This window comes from Anguilla rostrata, chromosome 4 (assembly GCF_018555375.3).
Source record: "Anguilla rostrata isolate EN2019 chromosome 4, ASM1855537v3, whole genome shotgun sequence".
NCBI classification, from domain to species: domain Eukaryota; kingdom Metazoa; phylum Chordata; class Actinopteri; order Anguilliformes; family Anguillidae; genus Anguilla; species Anguilla rostrata.
In genome coordinates, this window is record NC_057936.1 from 15,417,806 (window position 1) to 15,444,774 (window position 26,969).

The 26,969-nt window shown below is 54.3% G+C and overlaps 1 protein-coding gene across 6 annotated transcripts in view; it reads left to right on the forward strand.

The window, feature by feature from the left end:
- Nucleotides 1-26,969, forward strand: part of LOC135252625 (ras-responsive element-binding protein 1-like) — a 68,808-nt gene that overhangs the window by 38,103 nt on the left and 3,736 nt on the right. For 4 of the 6 annotated variants that reach the window (XM_064330923.1, XM_064330925.1, XM_064330928.1 and 1 more), the window contains 10 exons: nt 5,036-5,170; nt 5,450-5,634; nt 8,839-8,928; nt 9,565-9,728; nt 16,564-16,708; nt 16,811-16,953; nt 21,049-21,238; nt 21,503-24,149; nt 24,734-24,898; nt 25,839-26,603. In XM_064330923.1, the coding sequence (XP_064186993.1) occupies nt 5,036-5,170; nt 5,450-5,634; nt 8,839-8,928; nt 9,565-9,728; nt 16,564-16,708; nt 16,811-16,953; nt 21,049-21,238; nt 21,503-24,149; nt 24,734-24,898; nt 25,839-26,603 (4,629 nt within the window). Of the gene's footprint in view, nt 1-5,035; nt 5,171-5,434; nt 5,635-8,838; nt 8,929-9,564; nt 9,729-16,563; nt 16,709-16,810; nt 16,954-21,048; nt 21,239-21,502; nt 24,150-24,733; nt 24,899-25,838; nt 26,604-26,969 lie in introns of all 6 variants that reach the window. The other 2 variants (XM_064330927.1, XM_064330924.1) reach the window with 1 other exon arrangement.

Here is a 26,969-nt window from a genome sequence, read left to right on the forward strand (position 1 = left end):
TTTCGAAGGTGCACGAGGAGGAGGGAGGCTGTGGAAACGCAGACGCGCCGCCGCGATTGGGCGGGCCGTCCGGAGCTACCTCGGTCTGCCGGTTACATGATTGGACTCGATTTGCGATTCCTTGAGGTCTGAGGAGCAGTTTGAGCCGCATTCCTGAAAGCCTCAGAGCGGCACCAGGGCCCGAGTGCCGGGGAGGAGAAGGAAAACAGACTGGAGATGTTTAACACGGGAGGGGCCCGCTCCACAATCCGCTTCAGGCCTTCAGCGCCAGGGAGGGGGCGAGAGGGGGCGAGAGGGAGGGAGGGAGGGAGAGAGAGGGAGAGAGGAGGAGGAGTACAGGGGATGTGCAGGGAGCGGGGGAAACGGCGCGAAGAGAGGTAGAGGGAAAGGAGGAGGAGGAGCCGCTGAGAGAGGAAGAGGGAGGGAGCCGAGATAAAGGAGAGGCATTCCCGCGACTGTGGCAGGGCCTGGCGGGGAACACATGTGATTCCTGTTTGATAGTCTGGCAGAGAGAGAGAGAGAGAGAGACATAGAGGAAAGCGGGGGGAGAGAGAGGGAGAGACAGAGAGAGAGAGAGACACAGAGAGAGGGAGAGGGAGAGAGAGAGAGAGACTGAGAGGAAAGCGGGGAGAGAGAGAGAGAGAGAGAGGGAGAGAGAGAGAGACAGAGAGAGAGAGAGACATAGAGAGACTGAGAAGGAGAGAGAGAGAGAGCATAGTGGAAAGCAGGGAGAGAGGGAGAGAGAGGAAGAGAGAGAGAGAGGGGGAAGATGGGGAGCGAGAGAGAGGGTGTGAGAAAAACAGAGGGGGAGAGAGCGAGACAGAGAGAGGGGGAAGAGGGGGAGCGAGAGAGAGGGATAGGGAGAAAACTTTCCATCCTTCTGTCCCAGCCTCTGCTGTTCCTTTTCCTTTCCTGGGTTGTTTTGTAAGGATGTGCGAGATTTTCTAAGCTGTGGAGAGGGCGGGGGGGAGTGGGGGGGGGGGGTGGGGTTGGGTGGTTGAGTGAGAGTGATGGCCGGGAACAGATGCAGCAGAAAACAGCCCCACCCCCTCCCTCCACCCCCCTCCCTCCCCCCTCCCCTCCCCCCCCAGTGTGTGTTTAGCGGAGAGACGGAACACCGCTCCTCTTGAGCGGCCCGTGTGAAAACGCTCGCCGCTCGAGGCCCTGCCCAGGCGGCGATATCCGTCCCTCCCTCCCTCCCTCCTCCGCTCTGTTTCTAAACGCCTCCGCCGCCATTCGCTCCCTCGCGCAGCGCCGCCCGGCCTGTGGGAGCAGGGATGCTCGGCTAACGAAAGCCGCTAGCAGGATTAGCGTTGCGCCTCGTGTGGAAAAGTTTGCACCGCGCCTCCGGTTGCCAGATTGTTGGGAAACCTTCGCGTGGGCAGCGCTCCTATTTAAAAGCGGCTAAAATAAAGGGGGATGTTTGTTTTCTATTTTGAGCCCAGAACTGTTTCTCCACTTTTGAGTCAAAAAAAAAAGCCAAGCAATAAATTTGAGGTGACATTAAAGCTTGGCGAACAAGGGCCCCCTCAGTGTGGCGGGGCACCCCGCGTTGGTCGCCAGCTGTTTTTAGGCCCTGTAACCAGAGGAGGCGAACAGAGATGGAGTGTACTCTCGCTCGAAATGGGGTGTGAAATGAACTGCAGCTCCGCTCGTCGTGCTGGTGCTGTGGGGAACGGTGGCAGCCGGGCACGGAGGGACGAGTGCAGAACCAAGGTGTGTCCAGAGCAGAGGGCCAGGGAGAGAGAGAGAGAGAGACAGAGAGACAGAGAGGGAGAGAGAGAAACAGACAGACAGAGAGAGAGAGAGAGAGAGAGAGGAAGAGAGAGGGAGAGAGACCGTCTCTAAGTTAAATTTACCAGGATACACATTTGTTCAATACTTATATGTACAGTATGTCCTCTGAGTTACTAGCTACTGAATACAGGGAATTAAACGTTTTTTTAGAATTCTATTTCTGTGTTAACTTAGACTAATTTTAACACTTTGGCTAATTTTAATCCAGTTGATGTTACTGGCAGTGTAAGTGTATGCTTACTTGTTGACTCTGTGGGGAGAAAGCTTCTCTCAGCTGACCTCAAGTCGGTGCAACACTTTTCTAAAACGTGTATTGATTACTTTAGAAAGAGTGTTCATGCTTCAGTCTTCCAGGTAGCGGTGTAAAAAAAAAAAAAGAATTTCAACATATACTGAAATAAATGGTAAAGTAACAAATCTATTCAAAAAAATTACTATTATTGTTATTATTATTACTTTATTTTGGTTTTGTAGTGGCCTAACACTCTCTGTCTCTCTTGTGCTTGTGAGACAGTTTGAAGTTGAGGCGCAGGTAAGCCTGCGCTCTGCCTGTGCTTTTTTCAGAAGGACTCTGCGCCTCTGAGCTGTGCTCGCACTGCGTCCGAGGCCCAGCTCCGGCCCTCCCTCCGCACCCATCCCCTCCCTCCCCCCGTTCTCCTCTCCTCCCTCCAGCCGCCTCTCTCTCTCTCTCTCTCTCTCTCATCATTCGTTCCCTCCCTTCCCCTCCCGCTCCAGCGGTCGTCCTCCCCGATTTCCGCGGCGACGGGCGCAGTAGCCGGGCGCGGGGGCGGGCTCTGTGTCCAGGGAGGCTTTGTCCGTGCCCCCCCCCCCCCCCCCCCACCCCTCCTCATCCTCCCTGATCCTCAGGCCCTTAACATCAGTGAACTGCCGCGAGGGAGAATCAGTTGTTCTCTTTGTGGCTTGTGCGCTGCCAGACCCCTCCCCTTACGAATGGCGGGACTGCTCTCTGGGAGAACAGCAGGCCGGTTGTTTCCTGCGGGTTTTCGCGGCCTCCCCGCTCCCGCCTCACTGACGTCCCGGGGACGCCGGCGTGTCCGCCACCTACGAGGCGGAGCGGTCCTGCCTTTGCTGTGGCCCCTCCCCCTGCTTTCGTTGTGGCCCCTCCCCCTCCGTTATTACCAGTCTTCATTTTTTTCTCCTTGTGAAGAATGTGGAACTTTTTTTTTTGGTGATGTCGGTTGGGGGGGGGGGCTTTTTTTGCTCTGCGCGCATCTGTTCTGTTGCAGTGCGGGCAGAGTCTTCAGTAGTGTCACGGCAGCTGCAGTGTGTCTGTTAGAAAGCGGCTTTCTGACTCTGCCTCTGTGTGGGGGATGAGAAGCACACACACACACACACACACACACACACACACACACACACAGGTCTGTGTAACTCAAGGAGGAAGTGGACTGGGCCGGAGAGGAGCTTCCTGTGGGCTGCGAACGGGAAGCTGCAATTAGGCAGGGGAGGAGGCGGAGGGAGAGGTCTCTCACTGCATCTCTCTCTGCCTGGCCGACGTGGCCAGCGAGGCTGATCCCAGATCAGCACGTGTGCAGAGGCCCTGCAGTGCCGCTAGGCTGATTTGGCCAGCGCGACTGATCTGGGAACATCTCGGCCTGCTCCGTGGACTTTTGGCAGCTTCGGGTGGGTGTGGGAACGGGGCTGTGTCTTCAGGCCAGCAGAACTCCCCTCTCTGCTCAACACAACCCCCCCCCCACCCCCCTCCCCTCCCCCCGCAGCAGGCCCAGCTGGTTTTATTTACATTAAATCTCATGTGCAGGAAAGCTGGTGTTTCAGCTGCATGTGCTGTGAAAGCAGAGTTATGAATATGATGCAGTAATATCAGTGTGCTTAGGGGGACACCCCCCTGCTTTAACCCCGCCCCCCCACACACACTGCCGTACCCTGGCTGTGTCCCAGCCCATCCCATCAGACGAGGCCCATTCTTGGCACAGATTATCTCCCAAATCCGCACAGAGACCAGGCTGGTCTTCCTGATTCAAGAGCCGGAGGGGGGGGTGGGGGAGGGGTGAGGGGGGTTCCCTGGGACTCGCTGGGAATTAGGTAAGAGGAGCGGCGCCCGACTTGGGTCCCACGTCTGATTTCAGGGCGGGTAATCTCCCAGAGGCCCTTCTGTCGGCGCAGCGCGGGGGGGGGGCGGGCCAGGGGTTCAAACACTTATCAGAGCCGCGACGCCTTTAGCGTATCGGTTTAGGGAAAAGCAGACGTGCGATATTCCACCGCACAGAGCTAAAGGGCTGCCTTTGAGGAGAGCCGGCTTGGCGGCCCGGTCGTACAGAGGGGTCCCAAAGGGGCGAGGTGGTGTGGCGTGATATCCCAGTGATGTTAGCGGGGGGCTGTTTGTCCCGGCGGGATTGTTCCAAGGGTACGCCGCCCCCGGGTCACGCGCTGACGGACGTGGCGGTACAGAGCCAGGTGCTCGCCCCATAAAACACCCCGGCGGAGCGGGGCTCCTGACAGCGGGCGACGTGCCAGCGCCCCCCCTCCGCGGCGGGCGGAGGAGAGGGGTTAGCCCTCTACCGCTCTGTAGGATTCAGTCTCCTCGGCGACTGCCCCTCCCCCCCACCCCCACCTGGCGCTCTTCTGCCCCCTGTCTTACTTACAGGAAGCATGCACACGCCACTGTCCTCATTGGCTTCTCTGAGGGTTATCTGGTTAACCCTTTAAGGTGTGAGATCACAAATATACAGTTAGAATGTTAAGAACATTCTAATGCTGATGTCACAATCACTACTGGTAATTGAAAGCAGTGGAGTTCTAGAACTCTGCCTTGGAACATTCCATAAAACATACTCTTCAAAGGGTTAATATGTGATTATAATGCGAGGCTGAGATTGCAAGGGCCTGTCTTTAAGGGCTCGAAGCCTACAGCTTGAAACGTGTGTCATCCTGTATCTAACATGTCTCTGTGTGACCTGTTTATCTCTGTCACCTGTTTATCTCTCCTATGTGACCTGTGTCTGTGAGTGGAAATAAGAGATTAAATAGATACCGATTGTGTGTGGTGCAAAGTAATTTGTTACTTTATGGACCAGACTGTAAAGAGACTTTATTAGTCTGTAAATGGGGCTCCATTAGGCTGCAGGTTCAGAGCCGCTACACGTCACGCGCGGCTCTGTCCGCCACCGGTCTGCGTGCAGCCGGTCTTTGCCGTCGCCGTTGCTCAGCGCTGGGGGGGCAGAATCGATCCGCTCACCCCGCTCTTCTCGCCCATCAGAAATGGAAAGCGCCACAGACGAGCGGCCGATGGAAGGGGTCAGCGCAGCGCTGGGCACGGAGCCAGCCGAGGAGACGGACGAGCTCGCCGCCGCGCGGGAGCCAGACGAGCGCACAGGTGAGGGGACGCGCGGGCGTCAGGGGCACGCTGGGAAAATCTGTGAAGTAGCGCCTTAGCCTACACGGCTCATTACCATTTAGATGAACTGAACAAAGATGGGTCCAACGCTCTTTATGTATCTTACCGTTTTAGCTATAGCAGGACGCGACGTATTGAACACTTGTAGCGATATGCACATGTAGCTATGCTGCAGCGCATGCCAGCAGGACGTAGCACGGCCTGTCCTGCGCCGCTCGCCGCGCGCGCTCGAGGTCGCGATTACAGCGAGGGTGTCAACAGGAAAGAGCGGCGAAGCGGAGGAGGACGCCGGGGGCCGGGAGGACGCGACGCAGGGCGCGGACCTGTCCTCCATCAACGCCATGATGTCCGCCGTCATGAACGTGGGCCAGCTCAACGGGGGCGCGGACTCCGCCTCCACCACGCCCACCAAGACGCCCACCAAGTCGCCCTCGGCGAATCGCACGGGGAGGAGGAACCAGGTACGGACCACTCGCTGCATTCCTATGCAAATCCTGTCCCGCAGCATTCAAATGCCCATTCATTACATTCAGTTCCTGTTAATGGCATCGATACACTACACAGACTGCTCTTTTCCTAGCATAATTCAGCCTTTTAGGCAGCGTAGCATAATGGGTGGGGAACTGGGCTTGTAGCCTAAAGGTTTGATTCCCAGGTTGCACACTGCTGCTTAATTCAGTATATATCCTGCTGTATAAATAGATTTCTTTCTTTTTTTTAACTTCTGTAAATCGCTCTAGATAACGGCATTTCTGACAAACATGGTTCTGGATTTGTGGGGTCCTGTGGTTTTTGTCTGAATTGCACAATTGAGCTGTAATTAGTCTCGCTGATTACATGTTCCAGGCATTGAGTAATTTGTCTTCTGGTTCCTCAGAACATCTGTAGGGACGGAAGATTCTGGAAACAGAGTCAGCTTGGTCTGCTGTAGGGCAGTAGGCATTCATGTTAATGAAAGCAGACAAGTGCATCATGGGAGAAAAAACAGAGGAAGCTGTGCACAGTGATGTAATACGTGGGCTGGATCCAGGGCTCCGTGATGCCATATAGGGTGTGGCTCGGAGTGCTGGGTGTGGTTAAGGGAGTACGACGGAGAGGATCATGGGACGCTGGCTCACGCGGGAAAAGGGAGGGGCGGGGCAAGTTCAGGATTCGGGCGTCCAGCTCTCGAACAACTGAGGACAAACGGTCCCCTTTCCCTCTTGGTTCCCCCTTCATTTCCATGGAATCACCCCCCCCCCGCCCCCCCACTGCTCTCGTTTGGAGCGTTTCGCGGCGCGGCCTCGCACGTACTCGCTAACCCCCGGCTCGTCGGCCCCGCCCTGGCGAGGCCTCTCGGCTCGCGGAGGGGAAGGGGTCCTCCCGGGCCGCCTCTCGGCCCGGCCCGTTACGAGCAGGCCCCGGAGGACTGGAGCCGCGTGCGGGAGCCAGCGGGCTGGCGTCCCGCTCTCACACAGATGGAGAAGCCATCACCGGCGGTTCCGCTTCGTTAGCCAATCCGCTGCGTGCTCCCCCACCTCGTCTCTTTAATAGAGCTATTACCGCCGTCCCCTCACACCCCTCCCCACACGCTTTTTTTCTACCCCTGTTACTCAATCCATACTTTCGAGTACACTTCATTCATATCGTTATGAGTCGTAACATTTTTTCCTTCAGGCAAATGGGATCTGGAAATAGGGGCTGCATGTGTGGGTTGCACCCTGGCGGATGTTGCAGTCACGTCTGGGACACCAGCGACTGGGGAAAGTGTGTTGGATTGTGCTATCGTGCCGTTTCCGTACGCAGAATTTGCGGTGCGCTGGATTGGCAGGCGGGGATGTTGAGCTTTATCCGTAACTTATGGACCCTGTTGCCGGCCAATTTAGCCGGCCTATAGGGAGTGCTGCGGTTTCAGAATTCTCCACCAGAGGAAATATGTGGTGATTTTCATCTGGCAGATATCAGAGGTTTACAGCTGAAGAGAAACGGGGGGGGCGGGGGGGTACTAGTTCCCCGTACTGGCTATGATGAGTAATGGTCTTTATCAGTTTGTTGGTCACTGCTATTAGATGTCATCAGTACACCGGCTATAGACTGCGTGTTATTGAGTGGTGTTGTCACTTGACTCAAACCATACGAATGTGCTGACCTGGAGTGCACCGGTTAAAGTTATGTCTGAAGGGTGAAATTTAATTGCCGAATGCCCTGTTGGCCCAGAACCAAAGTAAACAGTACTCAGATAAAAATTAAGCTTCCAAGAGCTGAAAGGAGGCACCTCCTAGTCATTGTGCTGCGTAGTGCGTGTGTGTGTGTGTGTGTGTGCGTGTGTGTGGTGCAATACATGCCCCGTGTGTGTTAATGAATGCAGTGAACGTGTCAGAACGATGCTGCGTATGGGAGCACTTAAGTGAAGGAGTTAGCTGGAGCGTGCGAGTGTAAGTCTAGGAGTGTGGGAGTGCGCGAGTGTGTGAGGGTGCGAGAGGGCCGTGGCGCGGCGCGGATCAGTTAATGATCAGCCACCGCGTCAACAGCAACATGAGGAGCGGAATGAGCCATTGAGTAACACTGATCTGCTCCAAGGTGGAACAGTAACCACTTCTCTTCGGGGCACCCACAACACAATCCCACAATCCATTGCAGGCAGAGGGAGAGTGAGGACAGCGAGCCAACAGAGCAAGTCTCGCCAAGTTCGGCCCAGCACATTCAGGCAATGAAGCAGCCCTTTTAGCCCAAATAACAATTAGACTGGAAGAGCAATTAGATTAGGGGATAAGAGGGAATCTTATTATTCTTTTGGTCTGCAGACTTTCAGATCGCGGTCGTCGCTCTGACAAAGCGCTTTGACCGAAAGCGCTCCATCTGGGGTCTGTCCTCGCGACCCCACGGACCGCAAACACAACGCCCTGACCACATCTCCACACCTCCTTTCCTGTGCTCCTCTTCTCTGTACACATGGTCCCCCCCCCCCCGCCCCACCAAACCACAGACGTATAGCATGTGTTGGACGATAATTTACTTGGCATCGTTCACAAATGTAGCCGCTCTCTGTGTTCCTCTTCTCTGGTCTCCTTTATTGGTATCATTGCCTGAAGACTGAAGGGCAGCTTCATTAGCATTTTCAAGATCAATGAATGGCCTTCTCTTTAACAATAAACCCCCTCCCTCGTGTCAAATAACACCGTAGACAGTGGGCAAAGTTAGTTGATTGAATTCAGCTTGTGCGCTTGAAAGACAAGCTCTGTGACAGTGCTTTAATGAAGCCTCTTAAATCTTATCAGGACAAAAACAGGTCAGGAGGTTTTCAGATAAACCCTCATTGTTTCATTGAGAAGTGCATTAGCCTTCACAGTCTGGCACAATCTGCAACATCTGAAACATCAAAGTGTTCATGCATGATATTCTGCTTTGTTAGTAGGTGATGGAGTTCAGTTAGCCAGTCTCAGTTAGGGGCCTCTCTGAATGAAGCTGGTTATGTTAATGCGGAATAAATGAGTAATGACTTCTTGTCAGAATATGATTCAAACCTGTTGGCTTCTGTAATAAGACGCAGGAAACCATAACGCCCGTTTTGTGTTATCACTGATATGTTTCTGGCTTTGAAAAATAAGACACTTGGGTCCTGCACAATGGAGATTTATGTTCGTCTTTGAAATGCATATTCGGTGTTCCTTTTGTGTCTGTAACAGGAAGCCAAAGAGGAGAATTCTGACTTCATTTGCCCCCTCTGTCAAAAGAACTGCCTGACCCAGCACCAGCTCACTATGCATATCCGACAGGTACGTACCCCGCGCACGCCCAAACCTGAAGTCTGCCCTCGTATCTGTTCTGCGTCTGACCGCGGTGTTCAGTATTGTGGAGGGAATTTGAGAGCGGTGAATTTTTCATTCATTCATCCTCCTTGTGTAAGACATGAGAAAATAACATTTCCTTAGAACAGTGGCGCAGTGTTAAGGCTGAAGTGCGTTAGATTGAATTGAGAGCAAACACACAAACCATAACCATAACAACAAGGAAAAAGTTTCTAACAGTTCCTTGCTGTCCCCAAAAAACACCGGGAAAAACTTCTCTGACTCATTAACAACACCAGGAAACTGAGCTGGCAACTCCCAGCAATGCAGGGAGTCCGCTCTGACATCTGCCTAGCAACACCGAGAATGGACGCCTAACTATGAGGGAGTTCTGGGCAACTCCAGCCGTTCACGCGGCTATGCGGCTGAGCTGCTGGATCGGCGACAGGCTCGACTTTGCTTCTTCTAAAGAAGCAGTAAATCAGAGTTCACGATTCATGGCTTCGCTCAGAGCTTCTTCTCGGCGTGTCGCATCTTCATCGCGTGAACTGTTGAAAGCACAGAGCAGCATGCGCTGTCGTTCCTGGGGGCAAACTGTGCTCTTTCCCTCCCCGCTCTGCTCAGCACAACTCGGACAACGGGGCGACGGACCACTCCTGCAGCATCTGCGGGAAGGCCCTGAGCTCGGCCAGCTCCCTGGACCGCCACATGCTGGTGCACAGCGGGGAGAGGCCCTACAAGTGCTCCGTGTGCGGCCAGACCTTCACCACCAACGGCAACATGCACAGGTCAGAGCGCCCCCCCCCCCCCCATTCCCAAAACACTCAACCCACTGCATTCTGCCATTTTAAATGTACATCGTCCCTCCGGCCCCATTCAGCGATGAGTGTAGTTCTGTGACTCAGTCATACAGTTGGGTTTTTTCCCCCCCACTTATTTGAGCAGCTGGTACAAAGCGCCTTGATTGAAGTGTAGGCTAACAGCGGAGCCCACCCCGAAATACAAACACACATCCCGTAAGTCCAGAGTCCAGTACACAAACCGCTGTGACGAAACCAGGTCAATCTGATTCTGTCCTGTTTGCATTGTGGGTATGCTGGAATGTAAATAACCTGTGATGAATAATCTTTCTCAAAACTGATTTTATTTCTCTTGAATTAACACATCAGTGAGATGTAAGGCCAGACCTCTTATCGCATATATAACTGATAAGGGCATTAGACTTCTTTTATTTTTTCAATTGGTTACATTATTTGACACATCAGGCCTGCACTGAGCATTAGGGAATGCTATTACATTTGCTTGTAAAGAGATCTGTCATATCCAGTAGTTTAAAGTGATTCACCATACCCAAGTAATATCCATCAAAACCAATCAAAACGTTTGCCTCGGACACAAGAACTGGCAAGCTGCTCACTTCATTGGCCGCAGCAGCACGCGTTTACCTTCAGCAGGGGCCGAGGACAGAAATTTGGAGGAGTACCTATTTATAATTGTGAAATTGTGAAAATGATGGCTATAAAACTGTGGGAGGAGAGTCTTGCTACAGGCAACGGAGGGAAAAAAAAAAAACTGGCGTTTTTTTTTTTCACCCCGTAAGATTTGTAGGCCTGCTAGCCGGGAGCAGGCAGACAGGGGAATGCTCGGCGGAGATAAATGAAGGGGTGTGGGGGTCGGGGGAGGGGAGGGGGGGGGGTGTAGCCGGTGTTTGGTGAAAGCAGAGGTGGGGTGGGGGGTGGCCTGTAATGGATACGGCAGTTGTTGTTCGAGAGAGAAAAGCGCAGGAAGTCAGAAGACGACTTTCAACTCTTCCCTCAGTAACGGTATCTGCTGCCAGCAGGCTTTCGCTGATGGCGATGGAGATAAATACCCATTTCCTGCCGGGGCTTCTGGGCCCACCTTACGGCCCAGAAGCCTCAGCCGGGGCCCAGGCCGGAGGACAGGGCCCGGAGGCGGGGAGTGAGGAGGGGCGGGGGGCGGGAGGGGGAGGGGGTGGAAAGTCGAGGATGATTGGCAGCACGAGGCCCTTGTTGTGATGCTTGGAATTCGTTTTGCCTCTCAGTCTTGGGTCGGTGTCAGCCTGGGGTGTGGGGTGTGGGGTGTGTGCGGTTGGTGTGGAAACAGACGTGTCTCGGTCGTACTCGCGCATGAGCGATGATTCCAGTATCTGCTCCCGCGTCTGTTTTCTACCGCGTCTGTTTTTGAAGTGTTTGAAAGCATCTGTTTCACTTGGTTGGTTTTTTCTTCTTCCTGCTGTGTGTGTGTGTGAGAGAGAGGGAGAGGGAGCAGGGGAGAGAGAGTGAGAGAGAGTGAGAGAGAGTGAGAGAGAGAGAGAGAGAGAGAGAGAGAGAGGAGGGTGAGGCCTTTATATAGGGACTTCCTGTGCAGTTGCTTGCTGGCATTCCTGATGGTAGAGGGAAGAAGAGGTGTGTGTGTGTTTGTGTGTGTGTGTGCATGCGAGTGTGACTGTGTTGTTGGGGTTGTTATGTTGACCACATATTTTGGCTATCAGTTGATATTGTGAAAGATCTGTTGATATTGTGGGAAGAGTCTTTGCTTTCATAATCACTCATTGTGTTCTCATAAAGTAGCATAGTTACCTAGGAGTTATCAAAATTGTGCAGCATCAACCCCATACTTTTTCTGTTGAAATTGGGCTTTCTCCAAGTGATTGTGCATTATCTCCAGTTTTCATTTGGAAGGACACCCTATTTGGATGTATTGTACTGGTGCTTGAAAGGGTACAGTGTTGCATTCGAAGAGTGTGATTAGTAAAATATGAATTTGTTTAGTCTGTTCGATGGAGGTACGCTGGATTTTGATTTGATCATTTCATTTAATTGAACTCCACGGTGACCCTTCACTGTCACCTGGATTCAGCAAAATGAATGATACCCTTGATGCGACCCTTTATCCAGAATGAGCCTGGATCTGAAAGTGCAGCGCCCCCCTTCTCCAGTTAAAGGTATTGCATTCGAATTTCAGAAAAGCGGGATTGGTCTAGCCTGTTTGTGCATCAGCAATTGTCATTATCCAAAAGGCATCATAGATAGAGATGTTTACTGAGGACAAATAACAGCTTCCATCTTATCTTGACTGGTTATTGCGCAGGGGGACTCTAAGCCATGGATATATATATATATATACCTGTTTCAATAAAGACAGTCATTTCTTAAGAGAAACGACCAAATATTCCACAATGTAAATTCAGCTGTCTAATAAATTCACAAATGAGGTGATTTGCTCTCGTTTTATGATCCATTTTAAGAAGTTTCCGTACTCGTTAGGCTTTTTGATCCTCGTCTCGCACTGTAGCCCAGCGTAGCCGCGTCACAACTATCCTAACGTCTGAACAGCTCTGACAGCGGCCCCCGCCGACCCGGGATAATCACACGTTCGCATCAGCGCACGACAGGAGTCCAGCCAGGGCAGCGGTAAGCGGGTCGCGACCTGCGGTCCAGCAGGCAGAGAGGCCCGGTTTTAACACCGCTAATCTGGACAGCATGCTGTTCCACGGATATGAGCTCATCACCTTGTGTATCTGAGGGCGGGGAGGGGTGGGCGATATTTGCCCTACCGGGTCGAACCGTTTTGTCCTCAGTTCCGTGCTATAATGGGATCAGATTCACTCTGGTTAATAAGTATTGTGTTCCGTCCAATCTGAACAATGCTTTCCTTCCATTGTTGTTGTCGCTTAACATGGGCCGTCTTGTCGTAAGTGCACTGGAACTGTGTAAGGATTCGAAAATACGACAGTGGGAAGAGATTGGGAAATAGAATTTGCATCACGATAGGCTCTGCGCAACATTTGTCCAAGAGCATGTGCTCAAAATTCATATTCAGGAAAAAAAAATACATCCCAATTTTATTATCTGAAGCTCTGTTAGTCACAGTATCTAACTGGAGGATGAATAGATGAATGAAAATGACTGCAATATTTGTCATCAAATTTTATTTTCAGGGATTGGGGGTGTGGCCACGATCTCTGACTTTAGCCTTTTAGCTAAGTACTACTAGCTAGCTTTCTAATGTCAATGTCAATCTAGCCGGTTTTGTGCCCCTTCTCACAAAGCGGGCAGAAGTACAGTAGTTCTGGGTGAGGTAAGAAAGTAGTACACGTGAGCAGATCCAGAAGAAGCCTGACAAGCTAGCATGTGATAAATGGGTAATAGCGATTAAGTAAAATATAATGCGCATATCAGATTAGCTCTGGAATTAATTGCGCATCACTGCTACAAGTTTACTTTTAGCAGCAATGTGCAAGTTAACAATGAAAGTTTTCTAGTCTGCAAGTTTCCTTTAAAGTGTGCATGATGTCAGCTGTCCTCCAGTCTGTCCATTTTATCTTGTAAACGTCACGTGACAATAGAAAAAAAAATGACTTCACGCCTGGGAAATTTAACAATGAAAGTATTTGTTGAGGGAAAAGTGATGGAGAGGACAGGGGGAATTGCCCCCGGGCCATTCGCTGTCTGTCGGCTTAACCGGTTGCAGTGTGCTGGTGCCTCTCGCAGGTCATGTTTGGGGCTCAGGTATGGTGGCTGAGGGAGAACAGGCTGCGGCCTGTCGGGTCCACATTTCTGCACGGGCGTCCAGCTCTCTGCCTGCTATTAATAACCACCTGCTGCAGAGTGAAAACCGAGACCTGCAGAACTGGGCTGTCTGACATTACCTCTCACATTAACTGTGAGAAAAACACCCCACACACACAGCAGACGCACACCACCACACACACCCCAGATGCACACGACATTCTACGTCACGAGCACAGCGGCTCTCTCACCACTGCACACACACACACACACACACGCACACACACACACACACACACACACACGCGCAGCCACTCCAGCTGGCCTTTTCCCAGCTCAGCGTGTCTTTATCTCTGGAGGTGAAGGGGCGTGTGACGCTCCCTGCTGTGTCTCACTGGGGTTTTGTTCCCCATCCCACTTGTCATAATGTGTCACCTTTACTAAGGTGACAGATTCAACCTTGAGCTAAGGGTGGAGACAGACAGAGAGGTAGACTGAGATTGATGTAAATCAGTTTTTTTTTAAACTGTCCTAAAAAATGAGTGTATACTTAGTTTATTCTAAGTTTTACGTTGTTTATCGTGAGGTGAACTTTTTAAACCACGTTTTGCGCTCTCTGCATATTAGTTTGGCCTAAGCTGAGCGTGCCTTCAAGGTCTGCCATCTCTGCTGTCAGTGCTCGCTTGTTCCTACATCCTCCATCTTATTCTCCCATCTCCATCTCTTCATCTTATTCTCACTTCTCTTCTCCTCCTCCCCGTCCCTCCCATTCATCCTCCCGGGACAGAAGCTTGGCACCCAACCCTAAAATTACTGGAGCGGGGCCTCCCTCTTCCTCCCGCCCCCTTTCCCCCAGCCGTCCCCGCCTCCCTGTCGCTCAGCCCCGCCTCCCCGCCCTTCTCCCCCCCGCCCCCCACCCCCCCCAGCTCGCGCTCCGCCCGCGTGACACGACCCAACAGCTGAAGAACATCGGCCAGGGCCAAAACCCGGCTCCCCTCTCCCAGCGGCCAAAACCCGGCTCCCCTCTCCCAGGGCCAAAACCCGGCTCCCCTCTCCCAGCGGCCAAAACCCGGCTCCCCTCTCCCAGGGCCAAAACCCGGCTCCCCTCTCCCAGCGGCCGAGGGTGGGAAGAGAAGCCCGTCGTATCCGCTGCCTTCTTAAAGTGCGCATTTTTTCACCTCGCCGCACCGTCACGGTTTCGACGGGGGCCCCCGCGGCCCGGCGGAGCTGAGCGCGCTCTCACCCGTCCGCGGTCGGTCGGACGGCCGGCCTTCGGGGTCCAGATGCCTGAACAGATAATCGCGCCCGTCGATTTCCTAGCCGTCGCATCCCGGGCTCCAAATCAGGCCCTTAAACAGGCATGTCAAAACCGCCCCGATAATCACGCCAATTACGCCCAATTACCGCATCCCCTCGGCTCCCGCCCCCCTCCCCCTCCCCGGCGCTGAGCGCCGCGGGGAGACGCGGGGGATCGCTCTGGTAAATGGGCCCCGTGGGGGTTTTACCCACAAATGAGCAGGGGCTTCTCGCCCTGACAGCTCTGGGGCCCCGCGCTCCGCGGCTAACGCTCTGAGCGGGCTGCTACCGCCAAGAAGGGCAGCGCGCTCAACCGGTGTCGGGTTGCAGCTACTGTCTTCCAATCAATATACGCGGCCCATTCGGTCAGCTGTTAATAATGCATTTATTTTTAGCCTGGGCTTCAGTGTGGTTTATGGGCTGGGGCTGCGGCTTGAGGTAGCTTCAAATCGCAGAGCTGGGTTACCGCAATTAAACTCTGAACCAAGTGAGTCACTGTTTGTGCATAATATTAAAAAAACTTGATTTGCTGGTATGTTAAGGAAAGAGCACTTGATCTTGTTCTTCAAGAAGGTAAATCCCATAAATGAAGTATAGTTGGACTCAGTCGGCAATGTTCACATTGATCTTATCATTCACCATGTGTTTGATGTGTGCAGTTTAATTTCTGGCCCCGTTTCTGTGTTAACGACACAGTTGCATTATGTTCTTATTTTCCCAGGCACATTTGACTTATAACCATATAAGTAATGTGAGTGCACATTTTAGAGCATGACACCACGACCCAAGTTAGTGGGAAGCTGTGTGTTCCGCTTAGAGCCAGTAGCTCCTTCCCAATCCCCGGACTACTAAATCTACTGTGTGGACACTTCATGGGACAGATAGCTGGGTGCGCCGGAAAACTGTTACTCCTTACACCACAGATGCAAAATAGACACGCTTACATCACAGGAGTCTTTTGGGGGTGCGAGGACATCACAAGACCTGCATCTTGGAAAATTGCATCATAAACAAGGGAGACCTGTCTCTGTGTACAGCAGCTCTTCAGCTTGGTTTGGGTGGGTTTTAGGAGGGGATAAATGCTACTGTTTGGGTTTTATTAGCTTTAATTATAGTTTAAAATGTGTATGTGTGTCAGGAAGAAGAATAATTTACGTGGTGTAGCTTTAACATCCTCTCCCTACTGTGTTTTCATATACTAATTGACACCATACGCAGATTTTTAAAATGTTGTTCTCCGAAATTTGTCGTGCCCAGTCGTATTTAATCAGAATTTTTTCCACAAACTCTGCTATCAATTTGGGAGAATGCAGAAAAGCTTTGTGCTTCACTCCAAAGCTCTTGTGAGCCTCCACTTCTTACCTCAACGCACTTTGCAAGTCCGTCTCACACAGACATGAGTAGGAGGAAGAGGCTTTATGTGCTGCTGAACAGCCGGATTTGCGAGCGTCCAATCAACCAGCAGGGTGCGCTGGTAAATGGCAAAACACAGGCATCCCAGCAAACTGAATTTGGTACAGGACCATGGGGCCATTCCATGAACTTGAACAGTGCCTTAACAGGATTAGCCACCTAGCAGCCCTACCTTCTGCATTTTTGAAGTTCCACATGGATATTCATGCAAGACAATATCTGTAAGACCTGATAGAACAGCACATATGCATTCTTTAAGTGGAAGACTCACCTAAAAATCGGAAGATGTCCATACCAATCCAAACAGTTGGACATCATTGGTGTTTATTGATGACGTGAAGCCGGAGGGTGGTGTTAAAGTTTTGGGGTTTTCTTCCCGCAGACACATGAAGATCCACGACAAGGACCCCAACACAGCCCTGCCCTCCAGCCCCCCCTCGCCCACCAAGCGACGGCGGCCGTCCGCCAAGAGGAAGCCCAGCCTGGAGGGCGAGGGAGAGCGGGCAGACATGCCGCCCAGCAAGAGGGTATGCCCATTTCTTTCACCCCCTTTGCCCCACTGCCTTTGACCACGCCTCCTCTTATTGCATCATTGCTGAGTGGCGGTAACCACGGTCCGTCTGTCCCAGGTACCGGAGGACATCCTAGCCGACGAGCTGGACCAGGTCAAGGCCGAGGAGGAGCCGCTCCCCTGTCCCATCTGCTTCAAGACCTTCGCCTGCAAGCTGGACCTGGATTCCCACATCGACTCCCACCCAGACTCCACGCTCAGGTACCAATGCACGCGCTCACACACACTCCCACACACACCTGCACTCTACTGTAAGCATGACTGCGGTCACGTCGCTTGGTACGTGGTACGCACACGCGTGCACGCAGTACCTCCAAACGCCTGACTTCGGGGAGCTCTACTCTCTCTGCTTCTCTCCGTTTTATTTATGTTGTAATAAAAACGTAATCAGCTGCAAATTGATATCCACGTTCATATTTTCTCACGTCTGTATTTTCAGTGGTTAAAGCAACGCGACATAAGATATGATGGGCTTCTGTAAGTTACTGAACTCTGGGCCAAATTTCAAGCCTTGCAGCCGTCAGTCATCAGTTTGTCTGTACAGACGCACCATGACAACCTGTGGTGTGATGACGTGACTTGCACTAACCTGCTATTGTCAGCCAGTGAGCCCCAGTGATTAGGTCAGGAAAACGGTGTCTGAACCCATCTCGTCGCCCGGGGGGGTCAGCCTTTGGGTCGCCTCCCAGCTCCCCGGCCAATCAGGCCGCGCTCACCAGGCAGGTTCCCGCCGGGTTTCCTCGGCGATGCGGGAGCGACGGCGCCTCCTCGCGCCGCGCTGTTCGCCCGGAGGCAGGGCGGATTCCGCCGCTCGCTCCGACGCCGAATCCAGGGGTGGTTCGGCACGGTCTCCCCCCCCCTCCCCCCTCCCCCGGCCCGCGACAGTCTACAGGGAGCGAGAGTAAAACGACTTCAAAAAGACCAAAGTGCGCAATTAACAGACGCTCCCTTGATAAAGACCCCTCAGCATCCCTTTGTGCTGGCCAAGGTATATTCGCATTCATTGGCTCATTGTCCTCGCGGCCCTTTGCCGCGCGCCTCTGGTTGCCGTGGGAGGGCAGACATTGGGGGCTTTCAGAAGCGTCTCCGCCGTTGCCGGGAGACGGTGGAGGCGGCCCACAGAAGCACGCTTTGTGCGGAGGGAGCTATAATTTAATATATCCGAGCCGGGCGGACTCCTCGAGCATACCAACGGCTCGCGGGGCTGGCGAGAGAGGAGGGGGGGGCGGGGGGCGGGGGGGGATCGAGGGCTTTTAAGTCCCGCTTCCCCACTAAAGGCTATTGTGCGAGCGGCGAGCGCGTCAGCGCCCATAAAAGCCGCTCCCGCCAAGAATGCGGGATTCATTCCCCGCTCCCCGCGTAGGCCCGGGCTGGTCTGCCCCGGTCCGGACGGGCCGATGTCAGCACTTCGGTGTGTGCGTGAGGGCTGACTTCCCTCCACCACCTCCCTAACGTGCCCCCCACCCCCCTGCCCCCACACACTTCTGGCTGCTCCTAAGGGGGTGGAGGGGGATGAATCAGAGACCGTCGGCAGGTTACTGAGCGGGGCTGCGGGGGGGCGAGGGGATATAGGGAGTCGGAGGGGACTTTGTCTGACTGCTGGACCCCCAGATAGGGGCGCCTTGGAGACGGGGGGGGGGGGGTGGCTGTGGTGGTGGTGGGGGGGATAGCATATCACAGTCAACACCACAGCCCCCCGCAGTCCTCAGCACCAAGCACCATTGTCCGGCAAAAAAAAGATTTAATGGCTCTCAATACCAGCACAGTAAAGTGTCCAGTCAGGAAACAAAAGGCACACAAAAGAGACTGCCAAGGCTTTCAGTACAGCTGCCTCTGCACTGGAACTGCGTGTACGCTTGAGGAAGCGCCGCTAATTTAGCGCTCATCCCGTTTCGTAAGAGGACGTGACGTGAAGACGGCCGGGTCTCCCACGGCGGGGGGCGGTAATCTGGGTGTGAGCCGTCCTGCGCGGGATTAGACACGGCAGCGCTAATCCTGGGATGGGCTTGAGTCCTGGGAGCTGCACAGTCTGCCTGTACACACAAACACACGCACAGATATGCACTCACACACACATGCACGGGCATACACAAGCACACACGTAGACATACACACACATACTAAGACATATACACATCCACATACACCTAAATAGACATACACATGCACACACACACACTCATCTGTATTCACACATGCATTACATATGAGGACACACAGGTGTGCTCAGACACACACATACACTCACCTGCATACACAGTAAGTTTATACTATATTATTCTACAAATTATTATCATACAAACATACATTGTACAGAACAAACTGTACACAGACACAAACGTGTACTGTACAGGCACAAAATCCCCTGTGCTGTTTGATCTGTGGTCTTGAGGAAGTAGAAACTGATGATGGTGGCTTGATAAATATTTTGACATAGCATGTCAGCATTGCTATTCCGGCTTTTGTGAAACTGAAAGTTGCTCTGGGTAACAGTTTCTGCTAAACGGCAGCGAGGCAAAAGAAACGAAAATGGAAGTGTCAGTCAGCGTGGCCTCGTAGCCGAGCAACCGAGAATCTGCACATGAGAACGGGATCCGCGAATCAGATTTCAGTTGGGGAACAGGAGGCCGGGAGGAGGGAGGGGCACGGGCGATTAGGCGGCCTGCCACCTCTGTCCCAGTCACAGTGGAGTGCCTGCCCAGATAAAGGAGATTAGAGCCCCCTGCGGACACCTCCTCGCGGTCCTCCCAGGCGGCGCGGCCCGATAAGAGCCGCGCGGCGCGTCACAGACAATAAGCAGCTGTCCCTGTCAGCGCTTAACGAGCGCGAGGCTAGCGGCGACACAGGGCACGCCGAGGTCATCGCTGACACTCTCGCAGAACCGGGCCTGAAGGACCAGGCTAGGACGGCAGCCAGAAGGACCAGGCTGGGGCAGCAGCCAGAAGGACCAGGCTAGGGCAGCAGCCAGAAGGACCAGGCTAGGGCGGCAGCCAGAAGGACCAGGCTAGGATGGCAGCCAGAAGAACCAAGCTAGGGCAGCAGCCAGAAGGACCAGGCTAGGATGGCAGCCAGAAGAACCAGGCTAGGGCAGCAGCCAGAAGGACCAGGCTAGGGCAGCAGCCAGAAGGACCAGGCTAGGGCAGCAGCCAGAAGGACCAGGCTAGGACGGCAGCCAGAAGGACCAGGCTAGGGCGGCAGCCAGAAGGACCAGGCTAGGGAAGCAGCCAGAAGGACGAGGCTAGGGCAGCAGCCAGAAGGACCAGGCTAGGGAAGCAGCCAGAAGGACGAGGCTAGGACGTCAGCCAGAAGGTTCGCTCTCCCAGTGCAGTTCTGTCCCTAAGGTTCTCGGCTGGATTTAAGTTAGGCCAAATCATGCCGCCTGCGCAGCAAGTGGACCTTTTTCGCTGCTGGTCAGCCTATGAAGTGTCCGCTTGGTATGCACTTCCAAATGCTGTGAGGAAATCTTTTGGCTACCTGCGTGTTTGCTCATAGATACTTACATGCATTTATGCAGGGATGGATCAAGCCTTTTTGCCAGCCTAACCCAGATTGCGAACTGGGGAGTGGACCAGGTTGGGGGGTGATTTTCCTGTTTGTTTGCCCCCCCCCCCTCCCGACAGATGGCGCCCTACACAGCCACCGTTGTCACCTATGCCTAGAACCAGCCCTGCATACACGTATGCCTGCATACCTCAAACATGAATATACACTCACCGGCCACTTTATTAGGTGCACTTTGCTAGTACCAGGTTGTCTTCTGCTGCCGTAGCCCATCTGCTTCAAGGTTCGACAAGGCATTTTCACCCATAGAACTGAAGCTCACTGGATATTTTCTCTTTTTCGGGCCATTCTCTGTAAACCCTAGAGATGGTTGTGCGTGAAAATCCCAGTAGACCAGCAGTTTCTGAAATACTCAAACCAGCCCGTCTGGCACCAACAACTATTCCACGTTCAAAGTCACTTAAATCACCTTTCTTCCCCATTCTGGTGCTTTGTTTGAACTTCAGCAGATTGTCTTGACCAAATGCCAAAATGCATTGAGTTGCTGCCACATGAATGGCTGATTAGATATTTGCATTAACGCACAGTTGAACAGGTTTACCTAATAAAGTGGCTGGTGAGTGTATAGTATTGCTGTCTTAATTCTTTTTAAATAGTTATCTGTGAGGGAACCAAATGATGCACAGGTCATCACAGGTCAATATCATCAGTTGGGGCCGAGAAACAATCATTTCAGATTGGTTGTGATACTTGTAATGATGATGATGGTGACGATGATGATCTTGTTCCCTCCAGATGCGACCTGTGCTGCATCAGTTTCCGCACGCACCGCAGTTTGCTGCGTCACAACGCCGCCATCCACAAAAAGCTGCCCACCGACCCCGCCGGGCACCCCTTCATCCAGAACAACCCCTCCATTCCCGTGGGCTTCAACGACCTGGCATTCATCGACTTCTCCTGCCGCAAGTTCCCCCACATCGCCCAGGTGAGTGTCCGGGGCTCTGGAGCCTAACGTCTGAAAGAGTGCAGATCCACAGGTTTACAGGTTTGTCTCCAGGTCTTGCGTTCCAAATTTGAGCAATTTGATGGAGATTATGAATGGCAGGTCTTGGTTGAACCTTTTTATCTTCTCCTGCTTCCAGAGCACCAGGAGTGGACACCCTTGCCTTAACCGTTCTTTGAGCTGCCTAGTTGTGACCGTGCCCCTTCCTTCCCATTGAGTCTGACCCTATAACCGTCTGATTGACAGGTTTGGTGTGAGACCAACCTCCGACGATGCACCAGCAAGTTCCACCGGTTCGTGTGCGAGACCTGCAACAAGGCCTTCCCCTTGCAGTCCGCCCTGGACTTGCACGCGGCCACACACGGTCCCGAAGAGTCGCCCCCGCCCGTGGACACACCCGCGGACACGCCCCCCGACGCGGGGCAGGCCGGCTTCCTGGAGTCCCTGGGCCTGCAGCACAGCTCCCGGGTGAAGAGCGTGCTCAGAGAGGAGGAGGCCCGGCAGGCGGAGCTGGACAGCATCCGGGTCATCCACGTGGAGCCTCCCAAGTCCAACCTACCTCAGGAGGCGGGCTGCCTCGGCGGGCTGGGCTTCCCCGTGCTGGACCCCGCCTCCCTGCAGGGCCTGTCCCAGAGGGGCGGCCTCAGCATCCTGTCCCTGCAGCCCTTCCAGAAGGGCTTCGTCCTGCAGCCCGACAGCGGCGCCGTGGTCAAGCCCATCTGCAGCGAGGGCATGGAGCTGGCCGACATCCAGCAGATCCTGAGGATGGCCTCGGCGGCCCCCGCCCAGATCACCCTGCCGCCGCTGTCCAAGGCCCCCTGTAGCGCCACGCAGTCCAGCTATAAGCAGATGCCCCAGCTGAAGCCAAAGCCCCTGGTGGCCCCCCGCACCAGCCTGGCCGCCTCCACGCCGCCCCCCCTCATGAATGCCCAGCAGGCCTCCCCCGGCTCCATCAGCCCCAGCCTGCCGCCCCCGCCCAACCAGCTGATCAAGACCCCCGGGGAGTCCTCCTCATCCTCCTCTTCCTCCTCCTCCTCCTCTTCCTCTTCTTCTTCGTCCTCCTCGTCTTCGTTCAGCAGCCAGGACTCCATGGAGAAGGCGCAGATGGAGGCGGACTGCATGGGCGACGCCCTGACGCCGACGGACTCGGACCGGCGCGGCATCAAGCAGGAGGAGGCGGAGGAGAGGGACGCGGGCGGGAGGAAGGCCGGAGCCCGCAAGAACGCGTACCCCTGCCGCTTCTGCGACCAGGTGTTCGCCTTCTCGGGGGTCCTGCAGGCCCACATGCGCTACCACCTGGGCATCTCGCCCTACCAGTGCAACATCTGCGACTACGTGGCCCCCGACAAGGCCACGCTCATCCGCCACCTGCGCACCCACAGCGGGGAGCGGCCCTACGTCTGCCGCGTCTGCCACTACCCCTTCACCGTCAAGGCCAACTGCGAGCGCCACCTGCGCAAGAAGCACATGAAGAGCACCCGCAAGGAGATCGAGAAGAACATCGAGTACGTGACCAAGGGCGACGGGACCCTGGACCTGCTGGAGTCGGCCAGCGCCGGGGACGCCACCTGCCGCTACTGCGGGGAGGACCTGAAGACCTACCGCGCCCTGCAGATCCACCTGCGCACCCACAACGGCTGCCAGCGCAAGCCCTTCGAGTGCCGGCAGTGCGGGGCCGCCTTCCTGGCCAAGAGGAACTGCATCCACCACCTGCTCAAGCAGCACCCCGAGGTGCAGGAGTGGGAGATGGAGGACCACATCGCCACCCTGCAGCCGGCCGCCGCCGCGGGGACGCAGAACGGGCTGCCCCCCGGCCCCGCCCCTCTCACGGTTAAGGTGGAGGACACGGGCTTCTACGCCGGCGATCTGGACCAGCCCCTGGACTTCTCCAGCAAGAGCCGCGGGGTCGGGGGCGCGGGGGCCTCGCCGGGCGTCAAGATGGAAGGCATCCACCCCACCCAGCCGTCCCCCTACGGTTGCTCCATGGAGCCCATGGACCTGTCCCTTCCCAAGAGGCCGAAGAGAGAAGCCCCGCCCCATGTCCAGACCGGGAAGGAGATAAAGGTGGAGCAGCCCACTCCCGGCAGCGTGGACATCCCTCGCCCTCTGGCCGTCCAGGCCAAAGACGAGGCGGAGAAACCCGCGGAGGAGAAGCCCCAGCGGTTAGCCCCATACCAGCTCTCGCTCCCCGCGGCCGCCCCGCTCGCCAGCGCCCCCTCTGGCGCGGCTCGATCCCAGAGGCTGAAGCCGCTGTTGCCCAAACCCGCCATGGCGACCCTCAAGGAGCTCCCGCCGCTGGCCTCCATCGCCCAGATCATCTCCTCGGTCTCCGCTGCCCCGGACCTGCTGAAGAGGGAGAGCAATCCCAGCAGCCTCTGCAGCAGGGCGCCCGCCGCGGAGAAGAGCGCAAATCCCAAAGGCCCTGCGGCGGACCCCGACCCGCCCGTCGCAGAGGATGGCCTCGACGGGCCCGCGGAAGACCCCCCTCTGGACGGCTCCAAGAAGAGGGCTGCCAAGAGGCCCGCCCGCTGCAAAGAGCGGCCGGACTGCGGCCTGGCCGCCGCCGCCGGCGCCGCGGGAGACGGGCTCGACCTGGAGTCCAGCGGCGAGTTCGCCAGCGTGGAGAAGATGCTGGCCACCACCGACGCCAACAAATTCAGCCCCTACCTGCAGCCCGGCCCGGCCACGCCCCAGAAGGAGGAGGCGGCGGAGAGGGACGGCCAGAGCGAGGACGAGAAGGAGGGCCAGGACGACCGGCAGCAGCAGCAGCAGCAGCAGGCCAAGGGGAAGAAGAACGCCTACTCCAATTCCCTGCAGAAGATGACCTGCCCCTTCTGCCCCCGCGTCTTCCCCTGGGCCAGCTCTCTGCAGCGACACATGCTCACGCACACCGGTAAGACGAGAGCCAGGCCCGAACGCTAGCCGCCATCGCAAAGCAACATCACTCGTCCCCAAAATGAAGTGCTCAAAACACTGCACATGTAAAGAAATGTGATATGATACAGTCACACTCATCTGACTGTGAGATATGCTTCTAAACGTCCAAGATTTGGAAGAAGTTCTCATTCCTTTTCTTTCAGCTGAGAGAAATCATTTGTCATTAATGATTCACAGCTGATTATCAGGTTATCATAGGGTTGGTGCAAAGTCAAAGTTTGGGAATATGGCCTCTCTACGGCAATATACAGTGCCTTGGTGTTCTTCATAAACTGAAAAAGAATAAAACATTTTATATTTTTATTATACAATATGGAGAAAGACAGTGTTCCTCCATTTTGAGTGTCTCTTTTAATGGCATAATTTGACGTTTTTCTCCTCGCTGTATAAATTGAAATCATGCAAGATCAGTTTATTATGTCCTCTTTAAACCTGAAAGCCAATTAAATGTTCAGTCTGATCACAAGGCAAACTGCAACACTGGCGTATTTAATTTGCAAGGAGCACAGTCTAATATCTGTCTGTCTGTCTGGCCTGCAGGTCAGAAGCCTTTCCCCTGTCCCAAATGTGAAGCCTTCTTTTCTACCAAGTCAAACTGCGAGCGTCACCTGCTGCGGAAGCACGGCGTGGCCAATCGCACGCTGCGCCGCAACGGCGCCATGCCTAGGCCCAGGGAAGCAGACGACGGGTCACGCGAGAGTGCAGGTGTGGCCCAGGGTCTGCGTGCACACACACACACACACACACACACACACACTCATCTCTGTGTCTTCGCTGAGCCATTGTAAGGTTCCTTAATAAGCTGCAACTCAGCGACCCGTGCCGTGTAATTGCTCTGCTGCATCGCCCTCTAGTGGACGATTACCAATACTCTTTTGCTTATTTGATAGTTGAACTATGTGCTCAACAAAATGCATTGAGCATTTTTTAAAAGGTGATGTGCTTTTTTGGATGCCTTTTTTTGATGAAGTTCTGTCTTGTCAAATACTATACAAAATAACTGAAAAAAAATTATAGGTGGACAAATTTGAATAAAGTAGAAAAAATACATCAATCTGGACGCTGGACAATCTTTTTCATTTTATAAATTTAAAATTCATTAAAATTACTTTTCCCAGGTGCAAATGATTATTAGTTTTGGTAACACTCAAGCTAATAATTCACTGAAACTGTTTTTCATAGACAACAGGGCTGAGTGGACTTTAAAGGAGTAACATGGTGGTTGAACGTGACACTTCCCAGTTGTCTTTAGGCAACAACAAAACATCTTGCCCGTAAGCCAGCGGCGCAAACTATGGGTCTCGAGTTATCCATGGGTTTACGGGGCGTGGAAAGGGGAGTGGTTACTGTGTTTGTGACGCACCAAGTTGACAACTTTCTCAACCGGTTGAAAATAGGACGATAAATGTAAAACGCATATTTCTCCAAAAATACAGAACGGACATATTTAATACTTTACTCATTGTGTTTCTTCAATGCCTCTTGTGCAAATAGCACATAAAACCGAGAAAGTGTGAAAATCACCATGGTACTCCTTTAAAATGTCGTAATCCTCAGACATGTTTAGTCTGATTATACTTGAAATGGGCAGGATGAGACGGGTGAAGTCATGCTGTACAGATGAGTGAAGATGAGTCTTTTTCAGAGAGCATGTCGGAGACCGAGCTCCCAGCGGCTGAGGCGCTGAACGCGAGCGGCGGCGAGTCAGAGAAGAACCCGGCCACACCCACCCCCAAGGAGCAGACAGAGCCGGGCCCCGTGGAGCAGCCGGGCCACCAGGGGGAGACACCGAGCCGGGCTGGGGCCGAGCCCGAGGAGAACGAGGACGACGACTCGCAGAGCAACAAGAGCCTGGACCTCAACTTCGCCAGCAAGCTGATGGACTTCAAGTTCTCCGAGGGCGAGCAGCACCAGCAGCCGACAGCAGGGGGCAGCGCGGCGCCCGCTAGCGCCGCTGCGCAGGAGCCCAAGCACACCTGCAGGAGCTGCAAGAAGAGCTTCCGCTACGCCACCACCCTGGCCCGCCACGAGAGGGCGCACCTCCCGGAGGGCGCGGCCGAGCTGGTCAGGAAGGTGACGCGGCGCTCGGCGGAGGCCAGCCGAGCCCGAGGCCCCCCCGCGGAGGAGGAGCCCGAGGAGGAGGAGGCGGAGGAGGAGGAGGAGGCGAAGAAGGGGGCGGCGGCGGAGAGCGAGGGGAACGCCAGCGGGGCGGACAGCGGCTCGGAAGAAGAGAAGGAAAAGGAGGAGAAGAGCGACGAGGAGGGCGGGGCCACGGAACCAAAGAGCGGCGACGGGGAGCCGGGGGGCGGGGCCGGGAGCAAAGCCGACAAGAGGAAGAAGATCTGCAACGTGTGCAGCAAGCGCTTCTGGTCTTTGCAAGACCTGACCCGACACATGCGCTCTCACACAGGTACGCAGCAGTACCAGCAGCATTGCAGCATAGCAACCCTTGCCACAGTTACAATGCTACAGGCAGGAATGAGCAGCTAGAGCAGGCGTGGGCAATTCCAGTCCTGGAGGGCCGGTGTGTATGCTGGCTCTTGTTTCTACCAATTACCCTGGCTAAATGAGCTAATTGGCTGTATGCACCCACACTGGTTCACTTGTAGATGTTATCACAGTAAAACGCTTCATATAGGGACACGAGAACAATCTTTGGCTGTCATCCATGCGCTTATTAAGCAATGCAGCATAAATGTCAGATGCTGTAAATGTCAGGGCTAATTAAGCAATTAAGGTCAAAAGTTGGCGTGAAAGCCTGTTACAGATATGGCCC